General features: G+C 32.8%; 2 protein-coding genes across 3 annotated transcripts in view; both read right to left on the bottom strand.

Annotated features, from left to right (window-relative positions):
* Positions 1–6: 6 nt before the first annotated feature.
* LOC110019352 (nudix hydrolase 1) lies at positions 7–1451 on the bottom strand. The gene is made up of 2 exons (XM_020716987.1): positions 1287–1451; positions 7–395 (listed from the first exon to the last, which is right to left on the bottom strand). The coding sequence occupies exons 1-2, from the start codon at positions 1435–1437 to the stop codon at positions 88–90; spliced, it is 459 nt and encodes a 152-aa protein (XP_020572646.1). The 5' UTR covers positions 1438–1451; the 3' UTR covers positions 7–87.
* A 1759-nt stretch (positions 1452–3210) lies between these two features.
* Positions 3211–16380, bottom strand: part of LOC110019274 (protein Dr1 homolog) — a 13864-nt gene continuing 694 nt past the window's right edge. The window contains exons 2-6 of one of the 2 annotated variants that reach the window (XM_020716891.1): positions 7644–7733; positions 6582–6676; positions 4210–4278; positions 3526–3668; positions 3211–3483 (exon numbers count right to left, since the gene is read on the bottom strand). In XM_020716891.1, coding sequence (XP_020572550.1) covers positions 3453–3483; positions 3526–3668; positions 4210–4278; positions 6582–6676; positions 7644–7733 — 428 coding nt within the window. In that variant the 3' untranslated portion in view covers positions 3211–3452. Of the gene's footprint in view, positions 3669–4209; positions 4279–6581; positions 6677–7643; positions 7734–16380 lie in introns of both variants that reach the window. The other variant, XM_020716890.1, reaches the window with a different exon arrangement.

Genomic DNA, 16380 nt, shown 5'->3' with positions numbered 1-16380 from the left:
CCATCCTAAACCAGTTTATACAAGAATAGCCTGACACAAAATTTAAAGAACAGAAGATTATTAATTAACAAAAGATTAAAACAAATTCTACATGAGGCAGGATGCTGAAAACGGGTTGAAACCACCTTTCAGAAGATCTTCAAGAGGGGCAAACAATGGTTTGGGAAGTTCGGTCCACTCATACCAAGCCCACCCAGAACACTTATCGAGCTCCAAATTGACAGGGGTCTGGTCCAAGTCAACCAACTCGGCCCGAACAATAAGGGTAACAAAATGGGTCGGTTCGGGAATATCTTGGGCCACCATGTTCACAACCGTCAAGACATCGACCCGGCCCACATCCATCCCCGTCTCCTCCTTCACCTCCCTCCTAGCACACTCTTCGAAGCTCTCTCCTAAAAAAAAGGGGCAATTTCCATTAAGAGCGCAACCAAGTCAAGATGAACTTGAGTCATATTCGACTTGAGTTTGTTTGATTAATTTTATTGAGTTTATGCCAAAGCTTAAATTTACGAGTTCGAATTGGCTCATGAGCTAGCTTTTTAATTATTAAAGAGAGAAAATAAAAATAATTCAATATAATGCTATAATAAAATAAAATATAAATATATACATATTAATTTTTAAATATTTTTAATACTTTAAAGATAAAATTTTAAATTTTAAATATATTTTATATTAATATTTTTGTATACAAGCCATTTGACAAACTCACAAACTCAAGAGTCAAGTGAAGGCTAACCTGAGCTTGGCTTGTGACCCAGCCAAGCTTAGTTCAAGAGTCACTATGGGAGCCACTCATGGGAGTGATTATTACATACGGATTCCCGTAGTTACGACTAAGTAATATTTAATGTATTATTGGTAGTATTTGATATTATTTTATCATGACAATACCACCAATAACACATAAAATAAAAAATATATTAGTAATCATGATTCATGACTAATCATGACGCAGCTCATCAAATATAATAATTTTGTCAAATTATGGATTCAGTTACACCCCTAATTTGTATACAGACCATCTAATTCTTGTGTTTACATATCTGACACCTAAGCTTTACTTTTCCTTTTTACATTAATACCACTAATTTGTACCAGTACTGCAACGTTTAATCTCAAATGGTGAAATACATCTTATTCATGCAAATATATGATAAGTTTAGGTGTTAGATCTATAAACACCTTAGAATTGAGTTGAATGTTTGTACAAACTGAAAACAAAATAGCCAAAGAGCTTCTGAACCCTAATCAATCGGAGGAAGATGAAAAAGGGGAAGTACCGAACTCAAGGCGGCCGCCTGGGAGGGCGAAGGTTCCATAGCCGACGGGGGAGAGGCGGCGGCCGAGGAGAATAGAGGAGGATTTAAGGAGGAAGACTGCGACGCCAACCTGAGGACGGCGATCGCCGGAGATGTAGCTCCCGTTCTCCATTTTCCTGGGATGTGGAGGCTAGGGTTCTGGTCGAATGGGTCCGGAGGTTTTAAATAGGGGACGGTGTTCTGATTACCCGCGGAGATCAAGATGAATGGTAGGGAGAGAGCTGTGAAGTTCATAACAACCGTTGATTTTATTGGGAAATGTCAAATGTCTGGAAAAAAAAAACTTCCGCGAGACATGCTATCTAATAGACTAATATTAAAAAGTAAATCTTTAAAATAGTTATATGGGTTATTTTTGGTTCTAAATGACAAAATAGTTAAGAAAGTTTTTAAATTCATGCTCTATATAATTAAATTTTAAAATGATTAGAGACTATTTTGATACTTATATAAACTGTGTGACTAAAAAGATCTCATGTAAATGATCTGGTATGTTATTTGATACGTTACAAAATGATTGTGTTGCATTCCAAATTTTTTACTATTATTACTTAGCATTGAGAATTATAAATTCAATGTAAAATAAAAATAAATTTATAAATCATTCTTTAGTTCATTCTCAGTGTATTTGAATTTTGATGGATTTTGTCGAATTTCAAATACATGACTTTATGCAAAGTCTTGTCGGCCACCATCGGTCGCCGGCTCTGCCTTCGCCTCCTCTTGACGTCAATGTCACACATGTCGCCAACCACCAAGCACCGCCACCACAACAAACTGGACACCGCCACCTTCGATTATCTGTCATAAATCACTCGCTACCACCGCGACCACCGTTCCCCCGCCACCTTTGGCCACCACCACCACTTTTTATTAGCACCACTCCGCATCTTCAACCATCCTTATTCCAAGTGCTGAAAACCTTCAAGACGATTGTGACAACAATGGGAGAATCCTCGAACCAAACATCACTCCTCTTTCCATCATCAGTCCTGCTGTTCTCACTCACATCCTACATGAACAATCTAACGCAAAAATGTGAAGCACCCTGGGGCGACGTCTACAGCCCACGAATCATTTGAGACTAATACAGTTGAAAAACAAGTTGCATCATATCACCAAACAAAATAGATCATATACATGTAATCTAGGGGTGGTAAGCAAGCCAATCAATCAGTCATTTGTTAAATATGCAATAAATCAGGACACTCGCCATACCACAAATCAAGAATAACAACCCACTATTCCTCAAGTCCTTGCGGCCACCTCCGAAGAGTGGAACCTTGACTCAAGACGATTGCAGCCACCTCGGACCCCCTTCGGCCCACAAGTACTCGTGGTAGATGATACAGAGAGATGTCGAAATGCATGGAAATTGGAAAGACAAGCTGGTGGATTTACTCCCTAAATCTGATAATGTTGGGCTGTCTATTGTTCCCGGAGTAACTACAATCTCTCATCTAGTATATGGTTGCGGCTAGAATCATTAAAACAAGACTGGAAAATTATTGTGGGTGGACTGGACAGAAGAGTTAATGCCATGAAATCATCTATTTTGTTTAGCAAGAACTTATCTTTTGGAAGAAAACAGTGCAAATATCTGGAATTTAAGGGTGTTTTAGATGAAAGCACACTAAAAAAACTGAGGTCCTTACAAGAAAAACTAAATTACACATACAGAAAAAAAAAAAAGGAAATTTACATACATATACCACACACTTTTTATGTATTTACATTTTTGCACTTAAAAACATGGGTTAATAAATCTAAGCATGAAAGGCTATATCTCACTTCTAAAAAGATAATTGATGGTGCTGTTTTTGATGTGATGTTAAGATATTGAGTGGTATGACTGTAAATATGATATTACAAATAGCCCAGAAAATAATACTGAAAGCAACCAAACTGGTATCAGATATACCTGAATCTGGCACAAAATCAAACAATCAAACACAGATGTAACATACTGCCATTTCTAGCATGTTAAAGTGTGTAATTAGTGATAAAAACTACTATTGTTGTTGGGTTAATCACTGTATTTAATGATGTAATTGCCCCTATCTACATTAACAGTTTATAGTCATAATCTTCCAGTTTTCGCAGGCGATAGAGAGCCGGGCTTGTTTGTTATACGTGATCAGCATTCACGCCGTCGAACCCGCGATCCGGGACGGCGAACCCGCGATCCGGGACGGCGAACCCGCGATCCGGTTCGGGCTCCTTCTGTGGGGCGACCCCGTTGTTCATTCGGGCTCGAGCCTCGGCAAACATTCTCTGCTGCTCTGCTGCAGCTTCCTCTTCTGTCATCTCGACTCCGCTGTATCTAACACCCTTGGGAGAATCCTGAGATCTCAAATGGATGAATATAAGAACTTACAAATGTATGTTAGGAAGATTTACATACATACCACTCGTTTTTTATGTATTTACATATCTAACACTTGAAACTTATACTTTTCACATTACATACCAATGCATGAAAAGATGTATTTTACGTTTAAACGTTAAAGGAAGATTTACATACATGGCACTCAGTTCTTATGTGTGTGTACATATTTAACACCTAAACTTCAATTTTTACATATATGCCGTCTTACCTACATGAGAAAAGATGTATTTCGCTTTTTAAAACTTAAAATAGCAGTACTTTTGAAGTCATATGAATGATTTGAGTGGTATAAATGAAAAAAAGCAAAGCTAAGACATTCGACAAGTAAATATATAGGAATTAGCTGGTATGCAGGTAAATGCCCCAAAGGTTAAAATGACAATATTTTTGATGTGATATGAAAGATTTGGACTGTACAAATGTAAATAAGTGAAGTTTATGTGTTGGATATATAAATACATAACTTATAAAGTTCGAAAAGCTAGAGATGAGTACCAGTGTCTCGAGCTTATGTTGTTCGTACGCACTGTATACGTCTTCGATGTATTCTCCAAAGCCGAGAACCTGTTTCAACACATATTGTTAGATTGGACTGACAAAAAAGGTCTCAGCGTGCATTTAAATTTTTCTTTTAAAATAATTCGCTCTGTTAAGAACCTAGAGATGAGAATCATCATCATCATTGATTTGGAGCTTATATGCTCAAAACATATAAACCTGTACTAATCTAAATCGCATATTCATGAAAAAACTAAAGGTGATATTTACGTATAAAGCACTCAGTAATCTTCCCATTTCCTTTGCTGCTGATGCGGGTGAGTGGTGGAAATCGCTCTGTTTTCTTTGCTGTTCTCCTTGCCTTTTTCTTTGTCAGCCTCTGCGGTTAAGAAGAAGTCCGGTAGCGAGAGGAACCTCTTCATGGGTTTCCTTCCCCACCTGTTGCTGAAGCTCGCCGGTGCGGCAAGTCGGACTTCGCCAAAAAGGAGAAGCGCGAGCAAACTGTCAGGGACTCGTTTACTCCAAAACTTTCCCATTGTGGTCCGGCTGCGACAATGTGGTCAGCACCGGGAGGAATGATTGGAAGGAGTGATAACAGATTGGACCTTGGGGTGGTTGTTCTCTGGCAGACTTACCATCCCCTCCATGCCTGTCTGCCATTTATAGTGATCTTGCAGGTAATCAGAGCATGTTGTCACCTCCCAAAAGAGCTCTTATGGGTGGTGGGCAGCCCAGGACTTAAATACTGCTTTTCGACCCTACACCTAACCGATGTGGGACTATTTGTCCGTGGCATTCTCCTTCATCCAATCAAGTGATGCCCTCGTCACGGATCGGCTCCACCGAGGGTCCCACCATGGAGAGTTCACACACCTGGCAGGCAGTAATCTGCTCTGATACCACTTGTCACCTCCCAAAAGAGCCATTGTGGGTGGTGGGCAGCCCAAGACTTAAATATTACTTTTTGACCCTACACCTAGCCGATGTAAGACTATTTGTCTGTGACATTCTCCTCCACCCAATCACGTGACGCCCTCGTCACAAATCGGCTCCATCAAAATAGCCCTTATGGGTGGTAGACAGTCCAGGACTTAAATACTGATTTTCGGCCCTACACCTAGCCGATATGGGAATATTTGTCCGTGACAATGTGTTGATGATCTTATCCATGATTGGGCCCACGATCCAGTTTGCCACGGCACCCATCGAAGTAGAAGCAGGAGAAACGGTGAAAGGGAGGAAGACAAGAAATTACGGTGCGATTTCCACCTCTCCACCGGATCAGCGGCAAAGAAAACGGCAAAAGATTACGGAGTGCTTTATACGCAAACATCAATGTTTAAGTCTGATATAGGTGAATTTGAATGTTTTGAGTGCTATGTATGTAAAGAAAATAAATTAACTTTTTTAAAAACACTCGATCATCTAAAAGTTATTTTGAGAATTTTTAAAAACAAATAAACATCTCTAATCATCATATTTTTATTTTTCTTTCTTTTAAAAACTAAGGCACACACTCATAATATATGCTAGGCCTTGAACTCAAGATCTTTAAAAACAACACCCAACGACCAAGCCAAATTAGCTGCAAAAAACAAAAATAAACTAAATAAAAACATTTGACGAGTTAAGATTCACAAATATACCCCCAAAAAACCTCGAAAAACACTATTGATGATAATTTATAGAAACCTAAATAAAGCCTAATCATGTTATCATATAATATAAATGATGTAGCATGATATAATAAACAATCCCGGCGAGTTCTTTCCCAAACATTTGTTAACATGGACCAAAACTGAAATTAATAGCATTCAATACTTCTTGTTTCTATTTTCTCCATCTTTTCTTTTCTTGGGATGGTTCACTCATTTTGTATTTAAGTTCTTAAATTTATGGGAAATTTACATACATAGCAATTCTTATGGACACCTAAATTTTCATATTTACAAACATGGCAGTTTACCCATGTATGAAAGCGTGAATTTGATATTAAAATGGGCAATTAATGCTATTTTTTATGTGATGCCATATAATTGAGTGCTCTGCTTGTAAATATGGAAGTTTTGGTGTGAGATACGTACATCCATAAGAATTGAGTGCTAAGTATGCAAATGCCCCTAAATTTTTACATATATTCCACCTTCCCTATGCAAGAAAAGTTGCATGTCACATTTTAAAAGTTAAAATAATGGTATTTTTGAATGTGATATGAAAGATTTGAATAGCATAAATGTAAAAAGTAAAGATTTAGGGGCTAGATATGCCAAATAAACATTGGGTGGTTTACATGTAGATGCCCCTAAATTTTATAAGATTAACATGAAAGAAAGGAAAAGACAATAAGGGCAAAAGTGAGAGGAATCAACCTCTAATGCCTTAAGAACATGCTCTGGTGCAATCGTCCTCTTGTCCTCTCGATTACAGACTTCGTTCGCCTCCGAAGATAACAGATTGATGAATTCTAACGAGGAGAAAAATACAAACAAAGCAAGTATTTAATCAGCACGAAAAAAAATGTTGGAAAATTCAAATATGTGAGATAAGGTTAATCATGAGGATGATTATTGATCATTCATTTAACAAAATGCAAGTAAAAGCACTAAAATTTTCTAATATGGACACAATTTCCGCAGCTAAGGAACACAACTTTGGACTGAAACCACCAAAGCAGGACAAGTTTAACGGCGAAGAACTTGGACAGTCACATAACTGTCACAATGTACAAAAAAAATAGGAAATTTACATACGTAGCACAAAATTATTGTGTATTTACATCTCACATCTAAACTATCATATTTATGAAAATAACATTTTTGTGTGTTAAATCTATGCATAAAAATGTGTATTTCACATTTCAAAAATGGTAATAATGTTATTTTATGTGATATTCAAGATTTGAGTGTTATGTGTGTAAATACGAAAGTTTAGATAAGAGATACGTAAATAGATAAAAATTGTTTGCAATCTCATTTACAATAAGTTTAATGATATCAAACTACTTTTATTCGAACAATATATTCAATATTTTGCTTATTTGATTCAAATTATAAGAGATAGATGGCATTAAGGTGTAGCATTATTTTATCCCCAATTTTTTACAGTTTAGTAATGTCTATATAAATATTTAATTAATTATTTCTACCATCATATTGCACCATCATTAAATGTTACATCAATTAAATAAATATTATATATTTTTATATTTATCATGTTCTAAAGGGAATAAAACGGGATGATATTTGGCTACATGCGCTCCTATAACTCCTGTTAAAAATGTCTAAATTTAAATAAGATTTAAGAACCATAAAAGCATCTGAAAACATGGGAAATTGAAGAACTAAATTAGCATTAGATTAAAAATAATAACAATAAAAATAACAAATTAAAAAAATAATAATAATACAATAGTATTAGAGCTAGATTCATACCAACACAACATTCAACAAGGAGATCTTGAGTATCCCTTGCTACACGGACATCGGGCGGAAGCATCTCTTTAATTATTTTGAACATAGTTGCTGAAAATAGTGCAAATTCTGAATCAGAAATTTTATCCACTTGATAGAATATTTCACCACCTAATCTTACATAAAGAAAACCAATACAGAATGACCCCATAACTTGGTCATAATATATTTTTGGAAGATTGACATATCTAAATCCTAAATTTCTATTTTTACATACATACCAACTTACCCATGCTTGAAAAGGTACATTCCACTTTTTAAAAGTTAAAATGGTAGTATTTTTTATCATGAAAAGGTACATTCCACTTTTTAAATGTTAAAATGGTAGTATTTTTTATGTGATATGAAATATTTGGGTGATATAAATGTAAAAGGTAATGTTTAGGGGTTAGATATGTAAATACATTGGAATTGGGTCGTATATATGTAAATGGCCCTATACTTTTTGAGACAAATAAGAAAGCAATTTTCATTAGTATTTACATGCAAATACAGCTACTAAGGCTTCTAAATATATGAGAACTCCCCTACATGTGAGCGCTACTAGGCATAGTGGATTGAGACTATATCAATAATCTTAAAGCCACAAATTCCCAAATAATGCTAATGAAAATATTCACTTTGTTAGGCAATACAAAAACAAAAAGAAACTTGCCATTCTGTTTCCTCGTGTTACACCTAAACTATCCTTGAGTTGTTCAATTTCACACATTACTATTGTGTAATGTGCGTATCGGGACAATCAAGTCTTAAACACTATACATGACCAGATATGTGATAAGAAAGCATTAAAAAATTACTCTTTATGAACTAATGAATAAGAAAAAGCTAAGTTCAAGACCACAATGTAAAATTAAAAATCAAATAGTGCATTCAAAGTATAAAACCCATCAAGACAAAGTAAAAAATCGAAGCATAAAAATAATGCACCCCAAACTTAAAGACTTCAAATTAATTCTCACGAAAAGACTGCCAAATAGGTTTCATAAGAAGTTTTTCAATTGGCAAAGTTATCCTACAATCAGTAAAGCATCCACGCATTCAAATCCGACTTACAACACAAATGATAATGAGAACATTTACATGCATAGCACTCAATTCTCATGTATTTACACATCTAGCACCTAAAATTCATTTTTTACATATATACCACCTTACCTATGTATTAAAAGGTGTATCTCACTTCTAAATGTTAAAATGGTGGTATTTTTTACGTTATATGAAAGATTTGAGTGGTACAAACGTATAAACATATTAAAAGGTGTATCTCACTTCTAAATCTTAAAATGGTGGTATTTTTTATGTTATATGAAAGATTTGAGTGGTACAAACGTATAAAAAAAAAGGCTTTGGTGTTAAATTTGTAAATATATAGAAATTGGGAGGTATGTATGCAAATGCCCCTAATAAGAAATGCAGTTTTGCAAGCATTTTATTCCTACAAGCTTTTAAGTATCATTTTCATAATTGTGAATTTTAGAAATAGAGCCACATAGAAAAGGGTTTCACTCTCCAAAAATCAAAGTTGATTTAATAAGATATATGCCTCTCAAAGAAGAGAAAGATTCATTCTTTAATATCCTCATGATAATTCATAAGGACGCCATTAACTATGTTTTTTTTCCATGTGATTCGCATTCCCAACTACATTCATAGGAGTTCAAAACATACCTCATTATCTCTACCAAAAATTTCATACAGATGCATAAGATAAAATTTTAATAAAATAATGATATTGGTATCTGATTTAATACTTCGGATTTAGGTGCAATTGCGATGCTTAAATAAGCCGGGGGGCATCTACATGCATAACATTAAATTTTATGTATTTACACATCCAACACCTAAACATTCATATTTACATGCCACTCAAACTTTTAACATCATATCAAAAATACCATCATCACTATCCTTTCAAAAGTGAAATACACCTGTTTTAAGTACAGATTTATGACAACGAGTACAAATATCAAACTTTTGGCATTATATGTAAATACATAAGAATTGTGTGGTATGTTGGTAAATTTTCCAAGCATCAACCTATGAAAATTCAAACATGACATAAGACGAGCAATCATGGCGCGTTGTGGGACTATTTATCATGCCAGAGTTAATAGCAATGGTGATCACTGAAATAAGCCATCAAAGCATGGCCATATTAAATCTTGCAATAATAACATGGACGGAATAATCAAGATAAATCATATAGAATGAATGACATTGAAGCTTATATCCATCATGAGCATCAACCGAACAATGGGGATGATGACATAATAGAAAAAGGTTACAATTAAATTGTTTAATTTTTAATGGGAAAACATCCGAAGGTATTTTCTAACTAGGTAATGTACATGAAAAATTTTGTGACATAAAAAATTATGTCAAGTGAGCATCATGTAGGATTTGCAAAACTAAAACTCATTGGACAAGCTAAAATGAATTAGATGGGTGTGGAGAAATAGAAAGAAAATTTGGATAAAGAACCTCCAACTATTGGAGTTAAATTAAAGAATTGCTAAAAGAAAAATATTTGTGCGTTATATCAATGATTGATAGCTTGATGAATGCAATACATTAAAATAAAAAACAAAAAATTGTAAATACATACATAAACAAATTTGAAAAATTGTTATTGCATCTGAAACTACTAACGAAACATAAAATAATGAGCCTCAGATTTAGGTTTGGTTTGAGTCATCATATTGAAACAAAAAAAGACACCACATTTAATTCCCTCACGTCCAACTTGCACTGGATTTTAAACATATGTCAAAATTTTGAACACCTAAAAGAGTTGAAACATATATCAAAAGGGCATCATTTAGTCAAAATTATTACATTAAATTATACCCACTGCATCTAAAGAGAGTCGCATAACCATTATTAAAAACACTAGGAAAAAAAATCTATTGCTACTGCATCTAGAACAAAATCATCTATGAAAGAATGTTTTAAATATCATCAAACTGGTCACTATGACAATGCGTGTCCTGATAAAAATTTCATATTAATGTGTAAGAAGATGCCACTAAATTAATGAGGATGAGTCGCACACAAATATGATAAAGAGACTAGCACTTATGAGGATGCTTTAGGTGAGTATTTTTTTAATGTAATGTGAATCATCATTGACACCCCTAATATGATGGAATACAACTTCTATTTTTCAAAATTATTTCAAGCATGAGCATAAAACCTAAACCAAACCCACAACAAGATAAAGGAGCCTTGGTAGATAAGATTATTGTTTAAATGATACAAAGATGTTTATCTTATTCATATCGTGATAAACAATAGTCGTATGATTTAGAAGTTACTTGCTTTGGGAGATCTAATACTGCATTCAAAAATAATGAAAGAAGGACAAATTTAAAACCAATAAATACTTTGAACCAACATACTTTTGAATAAAAGAATCAAAAGGAGGGATTGAATTATGATTTAATGACTATAATCATGACGGGTTTTGTCCCCTTAAAAATATAAATATTTGAGAACGTTTGTCCAATATGATTTGATTTTAAAGATATATGTCCTATTGATCGACTTGATGAATTTTAGTCACTTACAAATATTCAAAATGTGGACAATCTGATGAGCGAGTTAAAAGAGTAGATGTTTTAGATTCAATTTATGTTAAGAAAGACAGATGTAAAATTAAAAATACTAAATTTACTATACCATAATTGGATGATATATTAGACATGATGATTGGTTTGGTTATCAGCTCTAAATTTGATTTCAGATGTATTTACCCTCAAGTAAGAATGCAAGAGAATAATGAATGAAAACCTATTTTAATATCAAAGATGAATTTCATGAATAATTGTTAATGCTTTTCAATTTTATTAAAGCACCAATTACTATTACGATAATTGTTAATGCTTTTCAATTTTATTAAAGCACCAATTACTATTACGAATTTTTAAAAATAATCATCTATGACCTTTCAAACAAAAATTTCTTGATAAGAACATTGAAGATATTATGGTCCACAGCAAAACAAGAGATGATCATTTGGTGTATCTTGGAAAAATTTTTAGACTTTACAAACAAACAAAAAACTATACCATAATCTATAAAAATGTTTTGTACTCGCATTGGCTTTTAATTTTTCTTTTGAAGGATTATATATTATCTTAAGAAACTTAGGGCATTTAATAATTGGCCAACACCCACTAATATTCATGAGACTCTTAGTTTTCATGATTTAACTGCTTTTTATAGATGATTCATTAAGAGATTAGTGTTATGATGACACAAATTATAACCTAACTTAGACAAAGAAGATGTGTTGACTGTAATTTTAATGAAATTAAGGGAAGAAATACAACGGCGCATGATTAAATTGGCAGATTTTGATAAAATGTTTGTGATTTCTTAGTCCAGAAATTGGTGGAGTTTAAAGTTAAAGGAGCATTCCATTGTATAATTTAGTGAGGAATTGAATGGGACAATGAAAATTGAGTAAATTTAATAAGAAATTTTGTGCACCAGTGTAATATCTTCATAGTAGAAGCACAATATTTTAATTAAAAAATTATTCTTAATCATGATCACCAAGCTTTGAATTATTTAACTTCACAAAAGAAAGCAAAGCATAAACATGCTAAGTAGATTACAAGAGAATACTTGTCCTTAAACCCCATGATAGACTGAAAATAAGATGGTCGATACATTAAAGTTGCAATTATTTTGCATGTAATGAAAGTTAAGGGGATAAACTTTAATCAAACTCAGAAAGAATATGCTAATTGTAACTTGTAAGGATTAAACATAGATAAATCATAATTTTGATTGTTAATCACGTATGTTTACTAAGAAAATTATGATTCAAGATTACTTAAGAAAAAGTCTTTGTATTTTATAGTCATCTTTGAGATATTTTTTTGTCTTTGAATTGTATTTTGTTGGTATGATGAGAAATTTCGACAAATATAAGATCATAACCATATATGAGGATATATATTACTAGCCTAGTTTGAAAATATATGCAATGCACATAAAACTCACAATACAAAATTTGTTAAACAAGAAAAAAAGGAAAGAATATTATTGGGCTCTACATACAATTATACATTCCTTGCAATCCCAAGAAGATACTAATATAGATTACTTTAGGATTACTACAAACCACAACATTAATTTATTTGAATACTGATAGATCATTTTCTAGCAGGCTCATTTCATTCAAAGCAATAAAATTATTAATGCAACTCACATGGCCAAATTTTATTTCAATAAAATACTTAAATTATATGTCTCACCTTAAACTATTATGTATAATAGAGATAGGATTGTGAATTTCATAAGCTATTTCTAAAAAACTAAGTGGAAAAAAAGTAACTTAATAAAAACTTTTAATTAATTATCATCCACAACCTAATGGACAAATTGTTTTTAATAATTGATAATTAGGGAATATTTTATAATGTTTAATTAAAAAACATTCATCTGATTAAGGATTAAAATTACTTGTGACTCAATTTGTATGCAATTCATCTACTAATACACCTAATAGCATAAGTCTATTTGAATGAGTAGCAGGATTTCAACCGAAAAACCTATATAAATTATGTTGAAATTCTAATGAAGTCCAGATCTACTGAATGTGCACAACCACTTATACAAGATAGGCATAGCATGCAGGATAATAATTGTAGGATATTGACCATTAATTATGAGAATTATAAATTCATTGCTAATGTAAATAGGAGATATGTGAAATCTTAGTTTTCCAGCATGAATATTTAAGAAATCAAACACAAGACAAGCTGAAACATTTAAACTCACGCAATGCATTAGAATAAATGTTTATCAATTGAAATTTTCAAACTAATACTAGCACAATCTTCAATTTATCTAATTTGATTTTACTTCATTAACTTACTGCCAATATCATAGCTTCTTCTCTCTTCAATCTCTATGTGAATTCAAATCCAATGCTCTGCCAAACAGTTTATGTTTTTTGTTTCTAAAATCACTGTGGATGATAAAATCATATTCATTATTGATGTGAGAATCAAGAGACATCTTATTAAATGGTTTAAAAAAAAATGTATGCGATAATTCATGGATTACATTGCAAAGTGCAACAACTACACCATGATTTACTTGTTAAATATCATGTTCAATTGTTGAGCCGAACATTTCCAAGTTAAGAAGATTTAATGGAGATCTTGACATTACTTTCAGTTTAGTAATTTTATTATGTGATTTTTTTATTTAGTAGATTATATTTTCAATTTTAGGTTATCGAAGTGAACACCTACGATGATGATCCAACAGAAATAAGGCTAATATTTGAGTTGATTTCCATGGACCAATTAAGTCTTTGATCTTTGGATTGGCTTGATTCTTAATTTATTCAACCACCGGTCGGTGATTTGGAGTTTATTGGTTTGTTAAGTCATTTAGTTCTATTTAGACGCTAGAGTATATTTTTTTATTAGACTCTTCTATTGACCAATAGTCGATTCATGTAACTACTTTTCAAATGTGATTATGTAGCTAGTCCCATGTTTAACTTCCCACAATTTGTTTGTGAATTATGCTGTTAAACAAGCGGCATCTTCACACAAATGCTCTACATTTGAATCTTGATTGTGTACGTATTTATTACTAACATGCAACTTTAGCGCACGGCCTTCTTAATTGACCACACATAACCTATTTTTGAGTTTATTTGCATCCACCTCTATCCATAATTGAATTGACCACACATAACCTATTTTTGAGTTTATTTGCAACTTTAGTGCATGACCTTCTTAATTGACCACATAAATCCTCTACATTTGAATCCTGATTGTGTGCGTATTTATTACTGACATGCAAATTTAGTGCAGGACCTTCTTAATTGACACACATAACCTATTTTCAAATTTAATTGCATCCACCTCTATCCATGATGGAATCTTTCATATCCAAATCAACGAATAGTGCAAGAACAATAATAGATTTAATGTAAAAATATTTTTAGTTGTTCTCAAACTTAAATGCTAATTAGAAGTTGAATTTTTAGAGTGTGGATCAAACAATTATTATCAATGTTCAATGGGATGTAATATCCCTATATGTGTAAGACCTAGATTTTTCTTTTCTTTAGAAAGTATGTCCTTATTATTTTTTATTCTACATAAGTTGCAATTATTTTTAGTCAAGTTAACAATAGCTTGCATTTTTATTGTGTTGTGAAGGAAGTGTGGTGTTTTTATAATTTTCCAACTTAAAGATCATTAAATCGTCATTAAAAATGCTTTCTATGTATTTTTTTCTTTCAACACAAGAAAGTGAATAATTATTAAATTAGCCTTCACTTAACCATGTATTCAAAATTTTGGAGTGCTTGAATTTAATTCAAAGCATCAATTAATGACTTTAGGAAACTAAAACCTACGATGTCTTGCATCAAAACTATCAACGACAAACTCAATTTGTACGTTAAAGAAATTATCCAATCAAAATAGGATTATGAAGCTTTATCTTAATGTGAAGGTATAGCTGTCAAACTTAGCATTATCAATACCAAGCAAAAAAAACGTAGGAGCCATTCAAGCAGCAGCCACATACAAGAAAACCACTTACTTTAATGTAATGGAAAAGAAACAAAAGAGATTGAAGCATTGATATGCTTTATCTCATTTAATGAAACCATGATCGAACCCCAATACGATGAAATATAAATTCTTTTGCAAGCTCACCACAGTCAAATATTTTGGCACATAAACTTCATAAAAATTCATATTCATTAACCTCAACTGATGAAGATAAACAAAACTAAATCAAGCATTTCATAATACTACACTTCTTTTCTACTAATTTTATACACTTCTCTCGTCCACTCCAACAATAAACCAGAAGGTCGGCAAACGATAATCCCCAAAACAGCCTATACAACAACTACAATAACAACCTATAACAACCTAAGAAAACTTTTATTCCTCACTCTCACCAACATAATTAGTAGCACTCTTTCTACCCCTCTTCCAATATGAAGCCCGCTGCCAAGTTGGCGATCATCATTCTTGTATCACCTCATCACATCATGCCATCGCTGAGCCACGATCACATCATGCCATTGCTGAGCCACGATCACATCTTGCCATCACTGAGCCACCATTGAGCCGCCGGTTAAGAAATAAGATACAACCATGCTTTAAGTTTATTTACCATGTTTTTCAATGGAAACATACCATTCCTACTAATTCCATAATTTAAGGGGCATTTACATGAAAACCACCCAATTCCTATATATTTACAAATATAACATCTAAATTTTACTTTTCACGTCTATACCACCCGAACATTTCCTATCATATCACATCTATACATGACTCCATACTTTCATGCATAAGTAAGGAGTCCTGTATGTAAAAATTGAAGTTTGGGTGGCAGTATGAAAATACATATAAATTGATTGGTATGTATGTAAATCTTCCTAATTTGAAAGGGATCCTAATCTTAAGAACCGCCAGAGACCCAAAAAGTCCAGCTTCTAAACATAGAACAGACAAGAAGATCCTCCATCACTTCCAATTCCCTAAGTCTGCCTTCAAAATTCAAACCTAGAATGACACACCGCACTGGTTGATAACTTCTGCATGTAATAAGCATTAAATAAGAGTTGCCGCATTAGACAAGTAAATAAATTTAGTGCAAAAGAAATATATATATATATATATATATATATATATATATA

The sequence above is a fragment of the Phalaenopsis equestris genome, unplaced genomic scaffold, assembly GCF_001263595.1.
Source record: "Phalaenopsis equestris unplaced genomic scaffold, ASM126359v1 Scaffold000054, whole genome shotgun sequence".
In the NCBI taxonomy this organism is placed as follows: Eukaryota; Viridiplantae; Streptophyta; class Magnoliopsida; order Asparagales; family Orchidaceae; genus Phalaenopsis; species Phalaenopsis equestris.
Note: the sequence above shows the minus strand (reverse complement) of the source record. Positions and strands in the feature narration are given on the sequence as shown.